General features: G+C 42.3%; 1 protein-coding gene across 3 annotated transcripts in view; it reads right to left on the bottom strand.

Moving 5' to 3' along the window:
• Positions 1-3,567: 3,567 nt before the first annotated feature.
• Positions 3,568-19,445, bottom strand: part of LOC309655845 (disintegrin and metalloproteinase domain-containing protein 20-like) — a 36,259-nt gene continuing 20,381 nt past the window's right edge. For 2 of the 3 annotated variants that reach the window (XM_082451633.1, XM_082451632.1), the window contains exon 2: positions 3,568-15,203. In XM_082451633.1, the coding sequence (XP_082307759.1) occupies positions 14,200-15,033 (834 nt within the window). In that variant the 5' untranslated portion in view covers positions 15,034-15,203 and the 3' untranslated portion in view covers positions 3,568-14,199. Of the gene's footprint in view, positions 16,546-19,445 lie in introns of all 3 variants that reach the window. The other variant, XM_082451631.1, reaches the window with a different exon arrangement.

The raw sequence follows: 19,445 nt of genomic DNA, 5'->3' as shown, positions 1-19,445 counted from the left end.
TAGGTGGTCACAAAGCACTGAGCTGATCTCCCTGTGCTATGCGGCTGCTTCCCACTAGCTATCTATTTTACATTTGGTAGTGTATATATGTCCATGCTGCTCTCTCACTTTGTCCCAGCCTACCCTTCCCCCTCCTCGTATCCTCAAGTCCATTCTCTGGTAGGTTGGCATCTTTATTCCCATCTTGCCCCTAGGTTCTTCATGACCTTTTTTTTTTTTTTTTTTAGATTCCACATACATGTGTTAGCATACGGTATGTGATTTTCTCTTTCTGACTTACTTCACTCTGTATGACAAGCTCTAGGTCCATCCACCTCACTACAAATAACTCAAGTTTCGTTCCTTTTTATGGCTAATATTTCACTGTATATATATGCCACATCTTCTTTATCCATTCCTCTGTCAATGGGCATTTAGGTTGCTTCCATGACCTGGCTATTATAAATAGTGCCACAATGAACATTGGGGTGCATGTGTCTTTTTGAATTACGGTTTTCTCTGGGTATATGCCCAGTAGTGGGATTGCTGGATCATATGGTAATTCTATTTTTAGTTTTGTAAGGAACATCCATACTGTTCTCCATAGTGGCTGTATCAATTTACATTACCACCAACAGTGCAAGAGGGTTCCCTTTTCTCCACACCCTCTCCAGCATACGTTGTTTGTAGACTTTTTGATGATGGCCATTCTGACTGGTGTGAGGTGATACCTCAGTGTAGTTTTGATTCACATTTCTCTAATAATTAGTGATGTTGAACATCTTTTCATGTGCCCGTTGGCCATCTGTATGTCTTCTTTGGAGAAATGTCTATTTAGGTCTTCTGTCCATTTTTTTTTTAGTGGGTGGTTTGTTTTTTTGTTATTGAGCTGTATAAGTTATTTGTATATTTTTTGAAAATAAGCCCTTGTCGTTCATGTTGTTTGCAAATATTTTCTCCCATTCCGTAAGTTGTCTTTTCATTTTGTTTATGGTTTCCTTCACTGTGCAAAAGCTTATAAGTTTGATTAGGTGCCATCTGTTTGTTTGTAGGTTTTTGATTTGTGGTTACCATGGGGTTCAATATATTATTACATCTACTTGTTTTAAACTGATAGTCATTTAAGTTCAAACACATTCTAAAGGATCTAGAGTTTTTACTCCCTTCTCCAAGGTTTTGTGTTTTTGATGTCATGTTTTACATCTTTATACCTATCACTTAATTGTTTACTGTGTTATAGTTGATTTAAAAATTTTTGTATTTTAAACTTTGCACTAGCTTATTTAAGTGGTTGATTCACACCCTTCAGTATATGTTTGCCTTTACTAGTGGGATTTTTCTTTCCTAAAAATTCTTACTTCTTGTTGTAGCCTTTCCTTTTCCACCTAAATAAGACCCGTTAACACCTCTTGTAGGGTTGGTTTAGTGCTGGTGTACTCTTTTAGTTTTGCTTGTCTGAGAAGTTCTTTATCTCCTTCAATTCTGAATGTTAACCTTGCTGGATAGAGAATCCTAGGTTGTAGGTTTTCCCCTTTCAGCACTTTAAATATATCATGCCACTCCCTTCTGGCCTATGAAATTTCTGCTGAAAATTCAGCTGATAGCCTTATGGGGGCTTTCTTGCATGTTACTCTTTGTTTTTCTCTGCAGCCTTTAAAATTTTCTATCTTTAATTTTTGTCATTTTAATTATTATATGCCTTGTTGTGGGTCTCTTTGCGTTCATCTTGGTTGAGACTCTGTGCTTCTTGTACCTGTTTCTTTCTTCAGCTTCAGGACATTTTCAGCCATAATTTCATCAAATATATTTTTGGCCATTTTCTTTTTCTCTTCTCCTTTTGGGATCTCTGTAATGCATATATTAGTACATTTGACATTGTCTCAGAAGTCCCTTAAAATTTGGGGGTTTTTTTCTATTCTGATTAGGTGATTTCCATTATTCTACCTTCCAGATCGCTTATGTGTTCTTCTGTATCACTGTGTCTGCTGTTAATTCCTTCTAGTGTATTTTGCATTTCAGTTATTTTATTCTTCAACTCTGGTTCTTTTTTTTTTTTTTCTAGTTCCTTATTAAAATTCCATGTTCATCTATTCTTTTCCCAAGTTCAATTAGCATGCTTATTGTTAAAGTTTTGAACTTTTATCTGGTAAATTATTTATCTCTTTTTCATTAGTTGGTCTTTTTTCTTATTCTTTTATTTGAAACATATTCCTCTGTCTTCTCACTTTGTTTAATTTTCTCTATTTCTATGAAATTAGGTGAAACAGTTAACTGTCTTGGTCTTAAAGACATGTTCTGTGTGGGGGCATCCCTATGCAGTCTACATGTGCCCAGTGGCTTTGCTGGGAGACCTGGATCTGAAGTGAGCACTGGCTGTGTCATCCTCTGGGGTGTGCTGGCCACCACTGCCTTGGTGGGAGGTATGGCTGGAGTTTCAGGGGCTAGAGTCAATTCCAGGTGTGAGCCTGAGCCTCTCCTATGCTTAATGTTCAGCACTCCCTGTCAGGAGTGGAGGCAGGGCCCAAGGGGCTGGAGCAGGAGCCCTGAGGGAGTTGGATTTCTCCAGGTTGTGATGGCAGTCCCCACCTTGGTTTGGGGTGTGGCTGGGTCCTGAGGGCTTGGGACTGTACTTCTGTGCTCATTTCACTTTTTCCCAGGTGTGCGTACCCTGGTTAGAGGCTAGGTCTGGGCTGGAGGGGTTGGCATCACATTACTGAGTTTATTTCGCCCCCCACTCTCTGAGTGTGCACAGGGACACACACTCCAGTGATGGTGGTTTCCATCATGGAGTTAGTTTTGCTCCCTCCCAAGTGTGTGCACTGATGCATGTGCTGGCAGTGGCTGCCTCTGTCCTGGTCAGAGGCAGGGCCAGGGTCTCCAAGTGTGTGCACTCTTGTTGGCAATGGCAGCCTCTACCTTAGTGGAGAGAAAGAGTGGCTGGAGCAAGAGCTCAGCGCAGGCTGGGGAGGGGAGCTGGGAACAGGTGCTGGGGCAGTTCTGGCAAGCCAGCCAGAACCCCAGGCAGTTTTCAATCTGCTGCCTCCACACTGTGACTGTGAGTGAGCAAGTCTGTGCATGTGTTCTTTAAGAGCAGAGTCTCAGTTTCTTACAGTCATCTGGTTAAGTCTCACTGGTTTTCAAACCAGCTAAGGGGGCTCATCTTCTTGGTGTTGGACCCCAGGGCTGGGGTTCCTAAGATGTGGCTCAAAGCTCTCACCCCCCCAGGAAGATCCCCGAGCCTGTGATATCCCCCTCCTCTTGTGTGTCCCCTGCTAGGGATGTGGGTCCCAACCAAATCACTTCTCCTCCCTTCCTAACAGACTCTGTGTGGATCTTTATTTACAGTCTTGGTTGTGGAAGAGCTTTCTTGCTAGTCCCCAGGTCTATTTCAGTGAGAGTCTCTCTATATGTAGTTGTAGTTTTGATGTGTTGATGAGGGAAAGTGAGCCCAGCATCCTCATACTCTACCATCTTGATCTCTGCCACAACTGAATATTTTTATTTAAAAAGAAAAAAGAAAACCTGCCACCACCTTCCATAGTAAACAGAAATAAACTCAAGATGCATCACAGATGCAAATATAAAAGTTAAAACAAAAGAACTTTCCCCAAAATATGGGGAAATCTATGTAATATTAGGGTAAGCAATAATTTTATACAGCTTACAAAAAGCACTAACCATAAAATAATTGGTAAATTAGATTTAATCAAAATTAAAATTCTCTGTTCTCCCAAGACACTGGTGAGAAAATGATTGGGAGAAAATATTCAATGTACATATACATGAAAACACTTCCAAAAGAAGACATAAAAATGGTTAGTAAATACATGAAAAAAATGCTCAACATCATTAGTCATAAGGGAAATGCAAGTTAAACCACAAGTATATACCACTACAAATCTACCAAAATGGTAAAATTAAAAGTCTGATGGCACCAGGAGTCTGGAGGGTAGAGTAACTGGAGTACTCAACCATTGTTGGTGGGAGTGTCAACTGTTATAACTACTTTGGAACACATTTTTGGCAGTTTCTTATAAGATTAAATATACACTTATTCTATGCCCAATAACTCTACTCTTGGATGTTTACCCAGCAAAAATTAAACACATGTTCTCCAAAAGACTTGTATATGCATGTCCATTGCAGCTTTACTTACAAACAGGTAAAATACTGGAAACAACCCAAAGATTCATTAACAGATGATTGAAAAAACAAGTTTTGTTAGAATCATATAATGGAATACTGCTGATACAATCAACAACATGGATGAATCTCAGAAAGAAAAAGAAAAGCCAAGTGAACAAAGCAAGACTCAGATAATACTATTTGATTGAATTTATATGAAATTCTAGAATAGGCTACATTCTATAGTGACAGAAATCATATCAGTGGCTGCATAAGGTAGAGGATAGGGGCACTGACTGCTCAGGGGCACAAGGAAATTTGGGAGGTAATGGTATTCTTCCATATGTTGATACATATGTATTATGTGTCAAAACTCATCATACTGTTACACTTAGAGTGGGCACATTCATGATATTGTATATAAATTATACATGAATAAGTTGACCAAAAATCATGAATTCATATTAATACTTTCTTTCAAAACAAAAGATAATAAAATTTTTATTTGACTTCTTTGATTGCTTACTTGTAACTTTTTTCTGTTACATTAACTTTGCTACTTTTTGCTTTATCCTATGCTGTATATCAAATACAGTCAAAGTAATTATACCAATATTATTACTAACAATAAGACTGTTTGAAAGTCACTTGAAACAATTCTTTTGTCTGTGTGGTTATGTCATCAACATGATATGTGTTTAGGTTAATTTATTTGTTTTCAATTTTGAGTAATTGGTATTTTAGGGGTCAATTTTTATTTATATCAGTCATTTACATGATCCCAAACTGAAACCATATAACCAATGCTGTTCAAATAAGTCTTATTTCTATTCTGGACTCTCCCCCATCTTATTTTCCCTATTCCCCTCTAAGTAACCATTTTATTAACTTTTGGTTTATTTTTCCAATCTTTCTTTTTTTGCAAATAAAAGAAAATAAATGTGCCTATTTGAACCAATCCTCTTTCTTACAAAAGGAGCAGCTGTATATTACATGTAATGCGATGAGTATAGCGTTGTATCCCTTAAGAACAGGTCCTGGAGATCATGTCATATCAGTGTATAGAAATCTTGCTTATCCATTTTAAATGTTGACAAGTATCCATTGTGTGGAAGTATCATATTTTATTCAATTAGTCCTCTATGGGTAGGCATTGGTGTGGGTAGGCTTCCAATCTTTTGCCATTATATGCCACAAATAACCTTATACCAAAGTAATTTCAAAGTTTTGAAGTATATCTTTAGGATAAAATTCCAGAAGGATTGCTGAGTGCAACGTTAAGTGCACATGTATTTTTGCTGAATGTCAACAAATTCCACTCCATAGAGGTTCTACCAGTTGTCTTTACCACCTGCACTGTATGTGAATTTTGTTCCCCATAATCTCACCAACAGAGTGTGATATATTTGGTAGCTTAAAGAGGGCTGCAACTTCTTTGACACTACTCCACTTGAGATGTGGGGTCTACTTATATCCCTGTAATGGTTAATTCTATGTATCATCATGACTGGGCTAAGGGATGCCCAGATAGCTGCTAAAACATGATTTCTGGGTGTGTCTGTGAGGGTATTTCTGGAAGAGATTAGCATTTGAATCAGTAGACTGAATAAAAAAGGGTCACCCTCACCAGTGCAGGTGGGCATCATCCAATCACTGAGGGCCTGAATAAAACAAAAAGGCAGAGGAAGGGTGAATCTGCTTTCTCTGCTTGAGTTGAGACACCCCTTTTTTCCACCCTTGGACATCAGTGCTCCTGGTTCTCAAGCCTTCAGATTTGGACTGGGTCTTACACTATCAGCTCCTCTGATTCTTAGGCCTTAGACTCAGAATGAACTACACCACCAGCTTTCCTGGTTCTCCAGCTTGCAGATGGCAGACTGTGGGACTTCTTGGGGTCTATAATCACGTGAGCACATATTCAATCGGTTCTATTTCTCTAAAAACCCCGGACTAATACGGATTTTGATACCAGGAGTGGCTTTAGAAGAACAGAATTTTAAAGATGAGTTTTCTGAATTGGTTCTGTCATTTCTGAAATTGGCTCTTTAATCTGATTAAAGACTCTAATGACTCTTTCCTGTAGTAAAGAGAGTACTGATAGTCTGTGGTGAACTGTTGATTAAAGATAGGTAATATATCTGCATTGGAAACTCCTAATCAACCACTATATGAAGCAAAGAGAGAAGTGGATACTTTTGGACATTTTTTAAAACTAAGGGATAAATGACATTGGTTGGTTGCCTAATGTTGCTGGACAAAGTGGTGAAAGAAAAGCATGAACCTAGGGATTCCAATTCCCAGCTCAGGCACTCCGTAAGTGATCTAAGAGCTCCTATGCACGCCCTGAAAGACAGCCTTATCTCTAGGAGTCACAAGGTTGAAACTGGTGAAAATGAAATACAGAAACTCATTTTGAGACAGGCTGAATTACAACACAAATTGAACTCCCAGCCTCACTGTTAAAGTGAAGGGACTGATTAGGAAAGAACGAGATCCTGTAAGTTGGGATGGGATGTGTGAGAAGACCCTGATGAAATTGTGGAAACTGAGCCTTCTCTAGTGAGTCTTCCTGACCAGGGGAAGAGTTCTCCCCACCCCCACCCAGTAGCAGCAGCCTCCCCACCCACAGTGGTAGCAGCTTCTCCATCTGTATCTGAGGGGATTAACCCTACATTGCCTGAGGAAACAGTAATGGCCTCCCCTGAGAGAGCTGCCATGCAAAACAATGCTGATTCTCCTCAGGACCCAACCCACTACCCGCTCTGCTTCTGGACCTACAACTAGAGTCAAGACTTAGCAGACCTCTAGAGGTGAGGTACAAAGTGTGACCCATAAGGATGTGTACTACACTTCATAAGAACTATTTGAGTTTTCTAATCTATACAAGCAGACGTCCAGGGAACATGTGTGGGAATGGACTCTGAGGGTGTAGGATAATGGTGAAGGGAACATAAAGTTGGATCAGGCTGAATTTATTGACATGGGCTCACTAAGCTGAGATTCTGCATTTAATGTTGCAGCTTGGGGAGTTAGAAGGGGCTCTAACTGGAAATACCCAACGTCTCTTGGTTTAATGTAAAGGAAGGCATTCAGAGGCTTAGAGAGACTGAAATGTTAGAGTGAACTTGTCATTTAAGACTTACTCACCCACACTGAAGGGGTCCAGAGGACATACCTTTCACTAATATTTTGAGAAATAAATTTATGAGGGGAGCCCAACATCCTTGAAGAGCTCCATGATGGCTCTTCTCTGGAGGACAGATCTTAGAGTGGGAACCACGGCCACTCAATTGGGAAACCTAAATGCAATAGGAATATATGTATCCTAGGGTGGCAGGGGCCAAGTGGTGGCACTCAACCCAGAGTGACAAGACAAGGAAGGCAAGATTACCATAGTGAACAGTAGAGCCAAAGCAGCAATCAGAAAGGTCAGACTCACGCAAACCTTTGGTCTTGGTGAGTTAATCACGATGCTCCTAGAAGAGAAATAGAAATTCTCTCTTGATCTAAATAAGCAGAAAAGCTCTAAGTCACGTGAACAAAAGTCACTTAACTCAGAAAAACAGAGTCACAGCCATTCAATCAATTCCCAGGGTTAAGCCAGTTTACGGACCCAAAACCCCTTGAATGAATGGGATGCCAGTTCCCCTTGAGGAAGGACCCTGATACACTAATGAAAATTTATACAGTTAACTTTTCTCCCAGCCTTCCCTAGAGGGACCTGTGGTCCTTTACCAGGGTAACTGTACATTGGGGGAAAGGAAATAATCATACCTTTCAGAGACTACCAGACAGTGGATCTGAACTGACACTGATTCCAGAAGACCCAAAACATCACTGTGGCCCTCCAGTCAGAGTAGGTGCTCATGGAGGTCAGGTGGTCAATGGAGCTTTAGCTCAGGCCCATCTCACAGTAGGTCCAGTGGCTCTCTGAACCCACCCTGTGGTTATTTACCCAGTTGCAGAATACATAATTGGAAAAGACATATTAGCAGCTGGAAAAATCCTCACATTGGTTCCCTACTTATGCAGTGAGGGCTATTATGGTAGAAAAGGCTAAGTGGAAGCTATTAGTACTGTCTCTACCTAGGAAAATAATAAACCAAAAGTAATACCACATCCCTCGAAGGATCACAGATACTACTGCCACCATCGAGGACCTGAAGGATGCAGGGGTGGTGATTCACACCACATCCTCATTCGTCTCTATTTGGCCTGTGCAAAAGACAGGTAGATCTTGGAGAATGACAGTGGATTACTTTATTGTAAGCTTAACCAGGTGGTGCCTCCAATTGCAGCTGCTGTACCAGATATGGTTTCATTGCTTGAGCAAATTAACACATCCCGGGGTGCCTGGTATGCAGCTACTGATGTGGCAAATGCCTTTTTCTCCATACTTGTCCATAAGGCCCGCCAGCAGCAGTTTGCTTTCAACTGGCAAGGCTAGCAATACACATACACTGTTCTCCCTCAGAGGCGAATCAACCCTCCAGCCCTATTCATAATTTAGCTTGCAGGGATCTCAATCACCTTTCCCTTCCACGGGATATCATACTGGTCCATTATATTGATGATATGATGTTGATTACACCTAGTAAGTGAGTAGTAATAACTACACTAGGCTAATTGGTAAGATATTGGCGTGTCAGAGGGTGGGAAATAAATCTGACTAAAATTCACTTCTACCTCAGTGAAATTTATAGGGGTCCTGTGGTATGGAGCATGTCAATATATCACTTCTAAGATAAACAGGAAGTGGCATCTGGCTCTCCTACAACCAAGAAAGAGGCTCAATACCTAGTGGTCCTCTTTGGATTTGGGAGGCAACATATTCTTCATTTGGTGTGTTACTCCAGTCCATTTACCAAGTGACCTGAAAAGCTGTTAGTTTTCAGTGGGGCCCAGAAGAAGAGAAGGCTCTGCCCCAGGTCCAGGCTGCTGTGCAAACTGCTCTGCCACTTGGGCCATATGATCCAGCACATCCAATGGTGCTTGAAGTCTCTCTGGCAGGTAGGGACACTGTTTGGAGCCTTTGTCGGGCTTCTATAGGTAAATCACACTGCAGGCCTTTAAGATTTTGGAGCAAGGCTGTGCCATCACCTTTGGATGACTACTCTCCTTTTGAGAAACAGCTCTTGGCGTATTAGTGGGCCATAGTAGCTACTGAATGCTTGATGATGGGCCACCAAGTTGCCCATCATGAACTGGGTATTATCCGACCCACCACACCATAAAGCGGGCCTGAACAGTACACTTCATCATCAAATGGAACTGATATATACAAAGTCAGGCCCAAGCAGGGGAGCTTCATGGGGAGTTCCCTGTGATCAGTTGACAGGGGAATAGAAGATCTGGCCTGGTTTAGAGATGGTTCTGCATGATATGCATGCACCACCTGAATGTGCACATCTGCACCACTACGGCCTTTCCCTGGGACATCCCTGAAGGATAGTGGTGAAGAGAAATTCTCCCAGTGGACAGAACTTTGGGGAGTTCACTTAGTTGTGCACATTGCTTACAAGGAGAAAAGGCCAGATCTGTGATTATATACCAGTTCATGGGCTGTGACCAAAGGTTTGTTCTGCATGGTTAGGGACATGGAAGGAACATGATTTGAAAATTGGTGACAAAGAAATATGGGAAAGAGGTATGTGGATAGACCTCTCCGAATGGTCAAAAAACATGAAGGTATTTGTGTCCCATGTGAATGCTCACGAAAAGCTTATCTCAGCAGAGGATTTTAATAACCTAGTGGATAGGATGACCCATTCTGTGGATACCAGTCAGCCTCTTTCCCCAGCCACCCGTCATCACCCAATGGGCTCATTAACAAAGTGGCCATGGTGGCAGGGCAGGGTTGGCAGTTATACATGGGCTTTGCAACATGGACATCCACTCACCAAGGATGACCAAGCTATGGCCACCACTAACTACCCAATCTTCAGTGGCAGAGACCAACACTGAGCCCCAAATATGGCAACATTTCCTGCGGTGATCAGACAGCTACCTGGTGGGTGCGTACCAGAAGAGGGTTCATTACACTGGACTGCTTCCAGTACAGAAGGGGAAGCATTTTATTCTTACTGGAGTAGACACTCTGGATGTAATTTGCCCTCCCTGCACCCAATGCTTCTGTCAAAGATACCATCCATGGACTTACAGAATGCCTTATCCACCACCATGGTATTCCACACAGCATTGCCTCTGATCAAGGAACTCACTTCATAGGGAAAAAAATGTGGCAATTGGTCCATGCTTATAGAATTCACTGGTCTTACCATGTTCCCCACCATCCTGAAGCAGCTGTCTTGACAGAATGGTGGAATGGCCTTTTGAAGACTCAGTTATAGTGCCAGCTAGGTGGCCATACCTTGCAGGTCTGGAGCAAGGGTCTCCAGAATGCTGTATATGCCCTGAATCAATGTCCAATATATGGTGCTGTTTCTCCCAAACCCAGGATTCATGGGCCCAGGAATCAAGGTGGAAATGGAATTGACATCACTCATTATTAACCTTAGTGACCCACTAGCAAAATTTTTGCTTCCTGTTCCCATGACTTTACACTTTGCTGGCCTAGAGGTCTTAGTCCTAGAGGGAGGAATGCTTCCACCAGGAGGCACAACAATGATTCTATTAACTGGAAGTTAAGACTGCCACCTGGCATCATCAAAACATCTACAAACAATAAATGCTGGAGAGGGTGTGGAGAAAAGGGAACCCTCTCGCACTGTTGGTGGGAATGTAAATTGATATAGCCACTTTGGAGAACAGTATGGAGATTCCTTAAAAAACTAAAAATAGAACTACCATACGACCCAGCAATCCCACTGCTGAGCATATACCCTGAGAAAACCATAATTAAAAAAGAGTCATGTACCACAATGTTCATTGCAGCACTATTTACAATAGCCAGGACATGGAAGCAACCGAAGTGCCCATCAACTGATGAATGGATAAAGAAGATGTGGCACATATATACAATGGAATATTACTCAGCCATAAAAAGAAACGAAATTGAGTTACTTGTAGTGAGGTGGATGGACCTAGAGCCTGTCATACAGAGTGAAGTAAGTCAGAAAGAGAAAAACACATGTGTATGCTAACACATATATATGGAATCTAAAAAAAAAAAAAAAAAAGGCTCTAAGGAACCTAGGGGCAGGTTAGGAATAAAGACACAGACGTAGAGAATGGACTTGAGGACGTGGGGAGGGGGAAGGGTAAGCTGGAACGCAGTGAGAAAGTGGCATGGACATATATACACTACCAAATGTAAAATAGATAGCTAGTGGGAAGCAGCCACATAGCACAGGGAGATCAGCTCGGTGCTTTGTGTCCACCTAGGGGGTGGGATAGGGAGGGTGGGAGGGAGACGCAAGAGGGAGGAGATATAGGTATATATGTATATGTATATGTATAGCTGATTCACTTTGTTATAAATCAGAAACTAACACACCATTGTAAAGCAATTATACTCCAATAAAGATGTTTAAAAAAAGAAAGAAAGAAAAGAAAAGAAGACTGCCACCTGGCCAATTTGGGCTCCTCATGCCTCTGAATCAATAAGCAATGAATGGAACTATGGTGATGGCTGGGGTGATTGATCTTGATTACCCAGGGGAAATTGGACTACTTCTCCACAGTAAAGGTAAGGAAGAGTAGGTCTGGAACACAGGAAATACCTTAGGGTATCTCAGTATTAACATGCCCTGTTATTAAGGTCAATGGAAAACTATAAAAACCCAATCCAGCATTGGCCCAGACCCTTCAGGAATAAAGGTTTGGATCACCCCACCAGATAAAGAACCATGATTAGATGAAGTACTTGCTGAAGGCAAAGGGAACAGAGTGGGTGGTAAAAGAAGATGGTCATAAATACCAGCTACAACCATGTGACCAGTTATAGAAACAAGGACTGCAATATGTCGTGAGTATGTTCTTATTTTTATTTGCATACATTTGCATTCATATTTCCTGTTTGTTTTCTTTCCTTTTTTTTCCTTGTTATTTCCTCTTATTCCCTTAACATGTAGCATAAGGCATATTGAATTTATATCATAGTATCTCATTATTAATTTCACATCATAGTATTTAAGTTACCGGATATCAAGAAGAACAAACATCCCTGAGGGCTTTACTTCCTCTTCTGGGGAAAGGGTAAATATATAAATCACCATATCCTGTTGGTTCTGTTTCTCTGCTGAACCCTAATACAAGTTCCATTCCATGATGGGTTGTACACAGTAAACCAGAGACCTCTACATGGGAACCAGGGGCTGGAAGTAGAAGTGGCACCACTTACCATCACTCCCTATGACTCACTGAGGTGGTTTGTGTCTCCTGTCCCCTGCAACTCTAGGCTCTGCAGGGTCACCAAATGGGTCACACTTTCACAGTGGGACAAAGCTAGAGTCCCACCTGGGCATTTGGGGTTTCCTGTGTCCCTGCAGTAGCAAGAAGAGGTGTCACAGTCTTGACAGGCATACCTGAGCCTAATCATCGAGAGGAGGTAGGGCATATGTGTGGAACCCAGGTGATCTCCTTAGGTGCCCCTTTGTATTTTCTAGCTCTATTGCTACTATAATGGATAGATTCAGCAATCCCAGCCTGAGAAAGACATGGTGACCAGGCACTCAGGTGCTTTAAAGATAAGAGCCTGGGTAATAACACAGGGTTAACATCCAACCCAAGTCATCAGAATGCTATCTAGAGATGAGGGAAACTAGAACAGATAGTGGAGAGACAGTAAGTATCAACTTTAGTTCCAGAACCAAACACAGTACTAGGGTCTCTGCTTCATCCCACTAACCTCTCTCTTCTATGGTTCCCCACAGGCATAGATGCCTGCCAGAATCCTGGAGGAGCTGTTTCCAGAACATATAAAGAAAAGTTGATCAGAGCAATGCAAAGATCAGACTGTGGAATTTCCAAATGAGCCACCTTCATCCTCCTCCCAGGAAAGTCTTGCTGACCAGCTGCTGGGATTATGATCAGCATAGAGCCTCCAGATGTTAGCTCTTTGGGGTCAGTCTCAGTTGCTGGGAGGTGCATGGCCAAGCTCTTACCCTTCCCAGGGCACCCACATCCAGTGAATAAGCAAGGGGAGGGTATGAAGACCAGGCCATTTTGGACCAATTCAAGACTAGTCTGTCAGGCAATATTCATCCTAGAGCTTGCTGCCAGGTTGGCCAAGGCTGAAATGTGAAATGGCCAAGGCTGAAATGTGAAATGGCCAAGGCTATTTCTCATCTGCACAACTGACTTCATTATCCTTTCTCTCTAACCTCTAATTCAGTGTCTGCTACTGGAGAACTCAAACTATCATAATGAAGTAACTACTGAAAGCACCTAGACGTCCTAGGGCCAAGGGAACAAAGGAAAGAAGTTGGGTTCATTCAAGTACTGATGACTTAAGGAGGTCCTCTGCAAAGCAGGCACCAAGACCTCTAAGGAGAGCAAGTGACTAGCTGATGCTGGTGCTTCAGCAACTCAGAGGAGGACCACACTGCTAACCCCAGAGCTGCAACTCTGATCTCTGAAAGTATCAGTGGTCATCTGGTGCTGGTACCTCTAATGAAGAATGAGGGTAGTTCTAACAGGGTCAACAAAACTGCAATCCAAAGCCAAATGTGGCTACCAATATGACAGAGTAACTTTTAGCACACAAGAAAGTAAACTCCCTTCTCCCTTCATCCATCATTCCAGGCTACTTCTACTGCCCCCTTTTGGCACAGCTACTTGGAAAAAAGCTGGCAAAACAGCAATGGGGTATGTAGCGGCACATCCTGGACATTTTAAGAGTACAAAGGTGGGAGGAGATTTACAACTGATAGACATTAGCTTAAAAATGTGACTTTGCCATGCCTTTGCTCAGGAAACATAAAGAGATGACTTCCAGGAAAAAAAAATGAACTTTTAATATTGCTTAACACACTGAAGAGTAAGTAAGAACATGCTAGGAATCCTTCAGTGAAATATTAATGCTTATGATTCTGACATGAGGGATCCTTAAATTTTTCTTGAAACAGACATGCCCTAATGCTTCTCTACTATTAAAAGAAAAACCAGAGATTTAAAAAAAATGAAGCAGGAGCCTTAGTCACCTTCTTCCTCCTCAGTCTCCTTTTCTTCCATCGTTTCTGCCTCCTTCTTCTTTTTATGTTTCTTACAAAGCACAAGGATGCAACATAAAAATAAACAAGTCAAAGGAATAAACCACAATAATGGCTGGTTTCCCTTCTTCAGTCCTGTCTCTTCTGCTTGGGGATTAAAAGGTGGGCCACTACTATTACTACCTCCATTGCCTTGGTGTTCGCAGTAGGGAGGTGCCCATCCAGGATTGCAGTGGCATTGTTGTTTATTATTGCAGATCCCCTTCATGTGGCAGGTCTCAGGCTGACAGGCTTGTGGCACGTGAACCATACTGACACACTTGTTGCGGATACATATCTTTCCTGGACCACACATTGTGCCGTCTTTCACTTGACCAATATCAGATATGGACATCCCTATATGATAATCAGTGCCCCAACAAGTGGTGTCATTGAAGTGAAGCTGATGCACTGTGGAATGTTCTATCAGATTAGGAATTACTCCCACATTTTCACACTGAACTCTCCCACACAGGATATCAGGGGATGCACATTTTACGTATTGTGTGTCTTTGATACCACAGTGACCAAATCGATTTCCTTGGGTGTTGATTTCTTTGTAGCAACTCTGAGGTGCACTCCTTGCATCTTTGCCAAATATCTCCCTGCACTGTTCATCATGGTTATTACAGCTCTTTTGATAGCAGTAGGCACCATCACTACAGGGAATCCCATCCTGCACATATACATCTTCTGGGCACTGATGGGATGTCCCATTGCACCACTCTGGAAGGTCACATTCACTGATCTGTTTTCTGCACAAAGTCCCTGATGACATGACCTTGCAGTCTTTACAACAAAGCCCGAAAGCACAAGCAGCTCCAGGCTTCAGAGTGCAATTCAACAGACAGCAGGGATCATTTATGCACTGTTCTATGGTTCCACAGTCACACTCCTCTCCTTCTTCGACCACTAGGTTCCCACAATACTTCAGCCTAAAGATATTCCCTGGATGTGGAGGAGAGTAAAGACATAATCTATTACTGATAAGATTGTCCCAATACTCGGCATAACTGCAGTTGCTGAATTTATTTGTCACCTCTCTGGCAGGAAACATTATGCACCACTGAAGTTCACACACACACCATTCAGTATCATGCTGCATACCTAAATTATGACCAAGTTCATGGGTCACAACAATTGCAAAAGCATACAGACTCTCGTCTTCAAAAACATTAACTCCACTATTAAAAGGACGCTGGCATATTCCACCAACATAGGCAAGTCCAAGCTTTATGCCAAATGATTTTTTTATGAAAAGATGGGCCGCATCATGTGACAGTCGGTCATCAAGGTTAAAATGCTTCCAAACAGCAAAATCCTCCAAAAGCTTATCTATGTTATTGATGGGAACTGGGTTTCCTTCAGTCCAGACTTCAAGCCCAGTTAAAATTACATCAAGTTCCAAAGAGTGATACAAGCTACCTATTACATTGACAACATCAAGTATTTCACGCTGCACTACTGACACATTACTTTCCGAGTGAATGAATCGAAGATTGTCCACAACCACTACCAACTCAAGAAAACGCAAGTGGGTCCACCAGCCTGTGTAAGAACTTTGCATCAGAGTGAAATTATGCAACTCTTGCAACTCCAACTGGCGTGCTATTTCCTCTTCTGTTAACCCACATCTCATAGGTGGGAACTGTGTATCATCATTGTCTATCTTATACACCAGGTGTTCAAATGTGGCAGAAAACCTAACTGGTTCAATTTCATAAGCAAGATCATTTATCTGTAGTATTCCTCGAAAACCTCCAGAACAAGTACTGAGGGCAACCAGGGACTTGGGAACCCCCTCCACATAACCATGATAGTAGCAGTCATCAGGAACAAAAGGTTGATCCTGGCGGAGGGCACGCTGGTCTGTGTAGGTGAACACTGGGAGGTGTCTGGAAACCAAGAACTTCTTGACCCTCATGTGGGCAATGTGTCTCTGGCCCCCAAACCGCAGGCTGTAGGAGAGCCAGCCTGGAGCCTTTGCATTTCTGCCCCTGCCAGTCACCTTCAAGGGGATCACCAATTCTGGAGAGGAGAAGTGCTGGGAGGCCCTGGCTTGAGAGTGGTCAGAAATGAACAAAGACACTCCAAATGAGAGCAGCAGAAGAGTGACTCTGATGTGCACCAGGGCCTCACCCACTGCCATTATGGAGCCATCTGTTTAGGGCAGAAGAGGGCAGGGCATCAGGCGCTACTGGTCTGGCTCCTCCCTCTGAGCTGTTCAGGGTGCAGGGCTGACCTTTATGGATCTGTGTCTTGGAAGAGTTGAACCATCAGAGCTTCAGTGCTGAAAGTGAAAATAGAAAGAAGAACTAGGATGGGGTGGTTGGGGCAGGGAGGGTGGGGGGTTGGAGAGAGAGAAGAAGGTGATTTCAATTGGGACAAGGCTTGAATCAATAAAATTCCTGAGATTGTTTCATATATAAGTAAGGGCAAGGGGTGGGGGAAGAGCAGGTTTCCAGGGAAAGAGATGAAGGAAATGCATCGTAGGTTGGTAATTATTGAACCTGATAAAGATTCATTATATACTGCTCTCTAAACATTGACACTGGCATGACATTTTCCCTATTAAAAAGACTGACATCTGACTCCCAATTTCTCCTCCACCCAAAAATCTACTCATACTCTGCTAGCTTCAGTAAGCATGTAGACGGCCCATCCAAAGCTCACCATTTTTTTAATCCCTTTATTCAGACAGTTTGATCCATCTGTCCTTCTCTTCTACAGACATCTTATCTAGCCCCCATTTCTGATTGAGGTTAGCAGTCAAACTAAGCCTCACTTAATGGACTCATTAGTTTTGTGAGAACCTCTCCAATCAAGACAAATTTTTATTTTATAACGCATTCTTACATGCAGAAAACTCCTGGACATTCAAAGGAAGGCATCCATACTGACGGAGTAATAGGGAAAGGGGCTGCTATTTGGGGACAAGGCAAACAGCCCCATTGCCTCCAATCACAGCATGGAAGCAGCAGCCTTCTCTCCACCCAGCCCAGCTGCATCATGTTCTCAATCATAAGAGACTCATCTTGGCTGTGTAAATATAGATTCCATTCTATATTTTACATGGCTGGTGAGTTAGCTGAATTCTCTAGAGAAAGCTGGATTGAAGAATTTAAAACTAGAATCAGTTCACTAAAATGTTCAAAGACCACAATTTGAATAGACTTTCTTCATACCTGCTAAAAACATAAATTTTACCTCAGGTAGAAGCTAATTTCACTCATTTTCTGATTTTCAGTTAAAAGTATCAATAATTTGTGCTTCCCTGGTGATGCAGTGGTTAAGAATCCGCCTGCCAATGCAGGGGACACGGGTTTGATCCCTGGTCTGGGAAGATCCCACCTGCCATGGAGCAACTAAGCCCATGCGCCACAACTACTGAGCCTGTGCTCTAGAGCCCACGAGCCACAACTACTGAGCCTGTGAAGCACAACTACTGAAGCCTATGTGCCTAGAGCCAGTGCTTCACAACAAGAGAAGCCACTGCAATGAGAAGCCCACGCACTCACAACAAAGAGTAGCCCCTGCTCGCTGCAACTAGAGAAAGTCCATGAGCAGAAACGAAGACCCAACACAGATAAATAAATAAATAAAATTTAAAAGTATCAATAATTTGTTTAATATTTAAAAACAAAAGTTTAAAAAAAATTTGGAGACACATTTGAACACATATTGGTGGCCTAATATTCTAAATAAGGACACAAATGGGTTCAGTAGTAAAGAGTGTAAGAAATATCCTCAGCATTATGCTGTACACTCCTGGATACTTTTCCAGACTAATGGATGACTACTGGAAGCCAAGAATACTAGATGAAACCTCTTAGGGAAAGCATCTCTGATATAGGTGAAATCCTAGTGACCAGATTTCCTTTCCATGTCTCTCTTCATGATATCCTTGGTATCTGCTACAGATTTGGGGGTATTAAGATGGAAATGTGTGAGTTGGAAGAGGATTATTAAAGCATTATAAAGAGGAAAATAACCTATATTAAGCTTCATCAGAAATATGATGTGGTAATAATAGAAAATTTCATTGCCAAGAATCTTTGAGTCATACCAGTCTTTGTCACTATTGCACTATTCCAAAGACAAGTCCTGAAGGACCATCACATTACCATTAATTACGTGAACTGGTGTCACACCAAAGCCCTTCCTCTCTAGCATTACCTGCACTTCAAGCAGTGTAAGAATCTTCCACTGTATCAGTAATTAACTCTTCTATTTCCAGCAGCTATTTCAAACTCCTCAAAACCCCTATTTTACCTTGTCTCCACACACTCTTAGTCACAGCTCATTCAGTGTTTCAAAAACTTAGGTCACAAACCATTCAGGGTCATGAAATCAATTTAGTGAGCCACAACTAAATAAAACAACAGAAAACATCAGAGCGCTTCACACAGATCAGTATCACCTGCTATTACCTGTCACCACAGAAGCTACAGCAGCATTCTGCTGACACATCTTATGCTGATTATCAACTATTTTCTGAACCCCAAAACTAAAATTTATACTTTGTCTATGTAGCTGGAGATGGGAATCTGCAGATTATATTTCCCCATTTCTAGCTGGCTTCCTGAAGAGTTTTGTCAAGAAGGGCATGAGAGGGAGAATAAAAGGCAAAACGAAAGGACAAGGGGCTCTACCTGTTTGCCTGCTGTTACTTTCAGTGACCGCCACCTGCAATGGGATCTTGCTCTGGTGGCGAGAGTCGGTTACCACATTCCCAGAACCAGCTCTATCAAGCCCTACCAAAGGCACCCAGGGGACAGCACCCCCTCCTCAGAAGTCTGAAAACCAGATGTACAGAGCCATCTTCCAGTACCCTGGGCAACCCACACCAGCCAGCCAGTGTCTCTTTCTCAGATGTTCCCTGGCTATACCACAAAGCTCCTTGATACAAGCCCCATAAAAGAGCACCCCCCCCTCTAATATCTGAGTCAGAGTTTTAGAGGACCTTTTTCCAAGTCCTTAAGGAACCAGTACCAGCTCAGCATTACCTTATAGTAAGTACAGCTATCAACTCCACAGTACCCCTTTTCTGAGTTCCAAAATTACCAACATCACCTGGGCTCGTAATGCCCTATCTTCTACACTCCAGGTCCAGACACATGAGGCCCATTGTGACAGCTTCTAGGTTATGATAACCCCAACCTCTTCCCTTTGTTCCCCCAATCGTAGGGG

The sequence above is a fragment of the Balaenoptera physalus genome (assembly GCF_965194825.1).
Source record: "Balaenoptera physalus genome assembly, chromosome: 2".
In the NCBI taxonomy this organism is placed as follows: Eukaryota; Metazoa; Chordata; class Mammalia; order Artiodactyla; family Balaenopteridae; genus Balaenoptera; species Balaenoptera physalus.
This window is presented reverse-complemented; position numbering and strand designations above follow the sequence as displayed.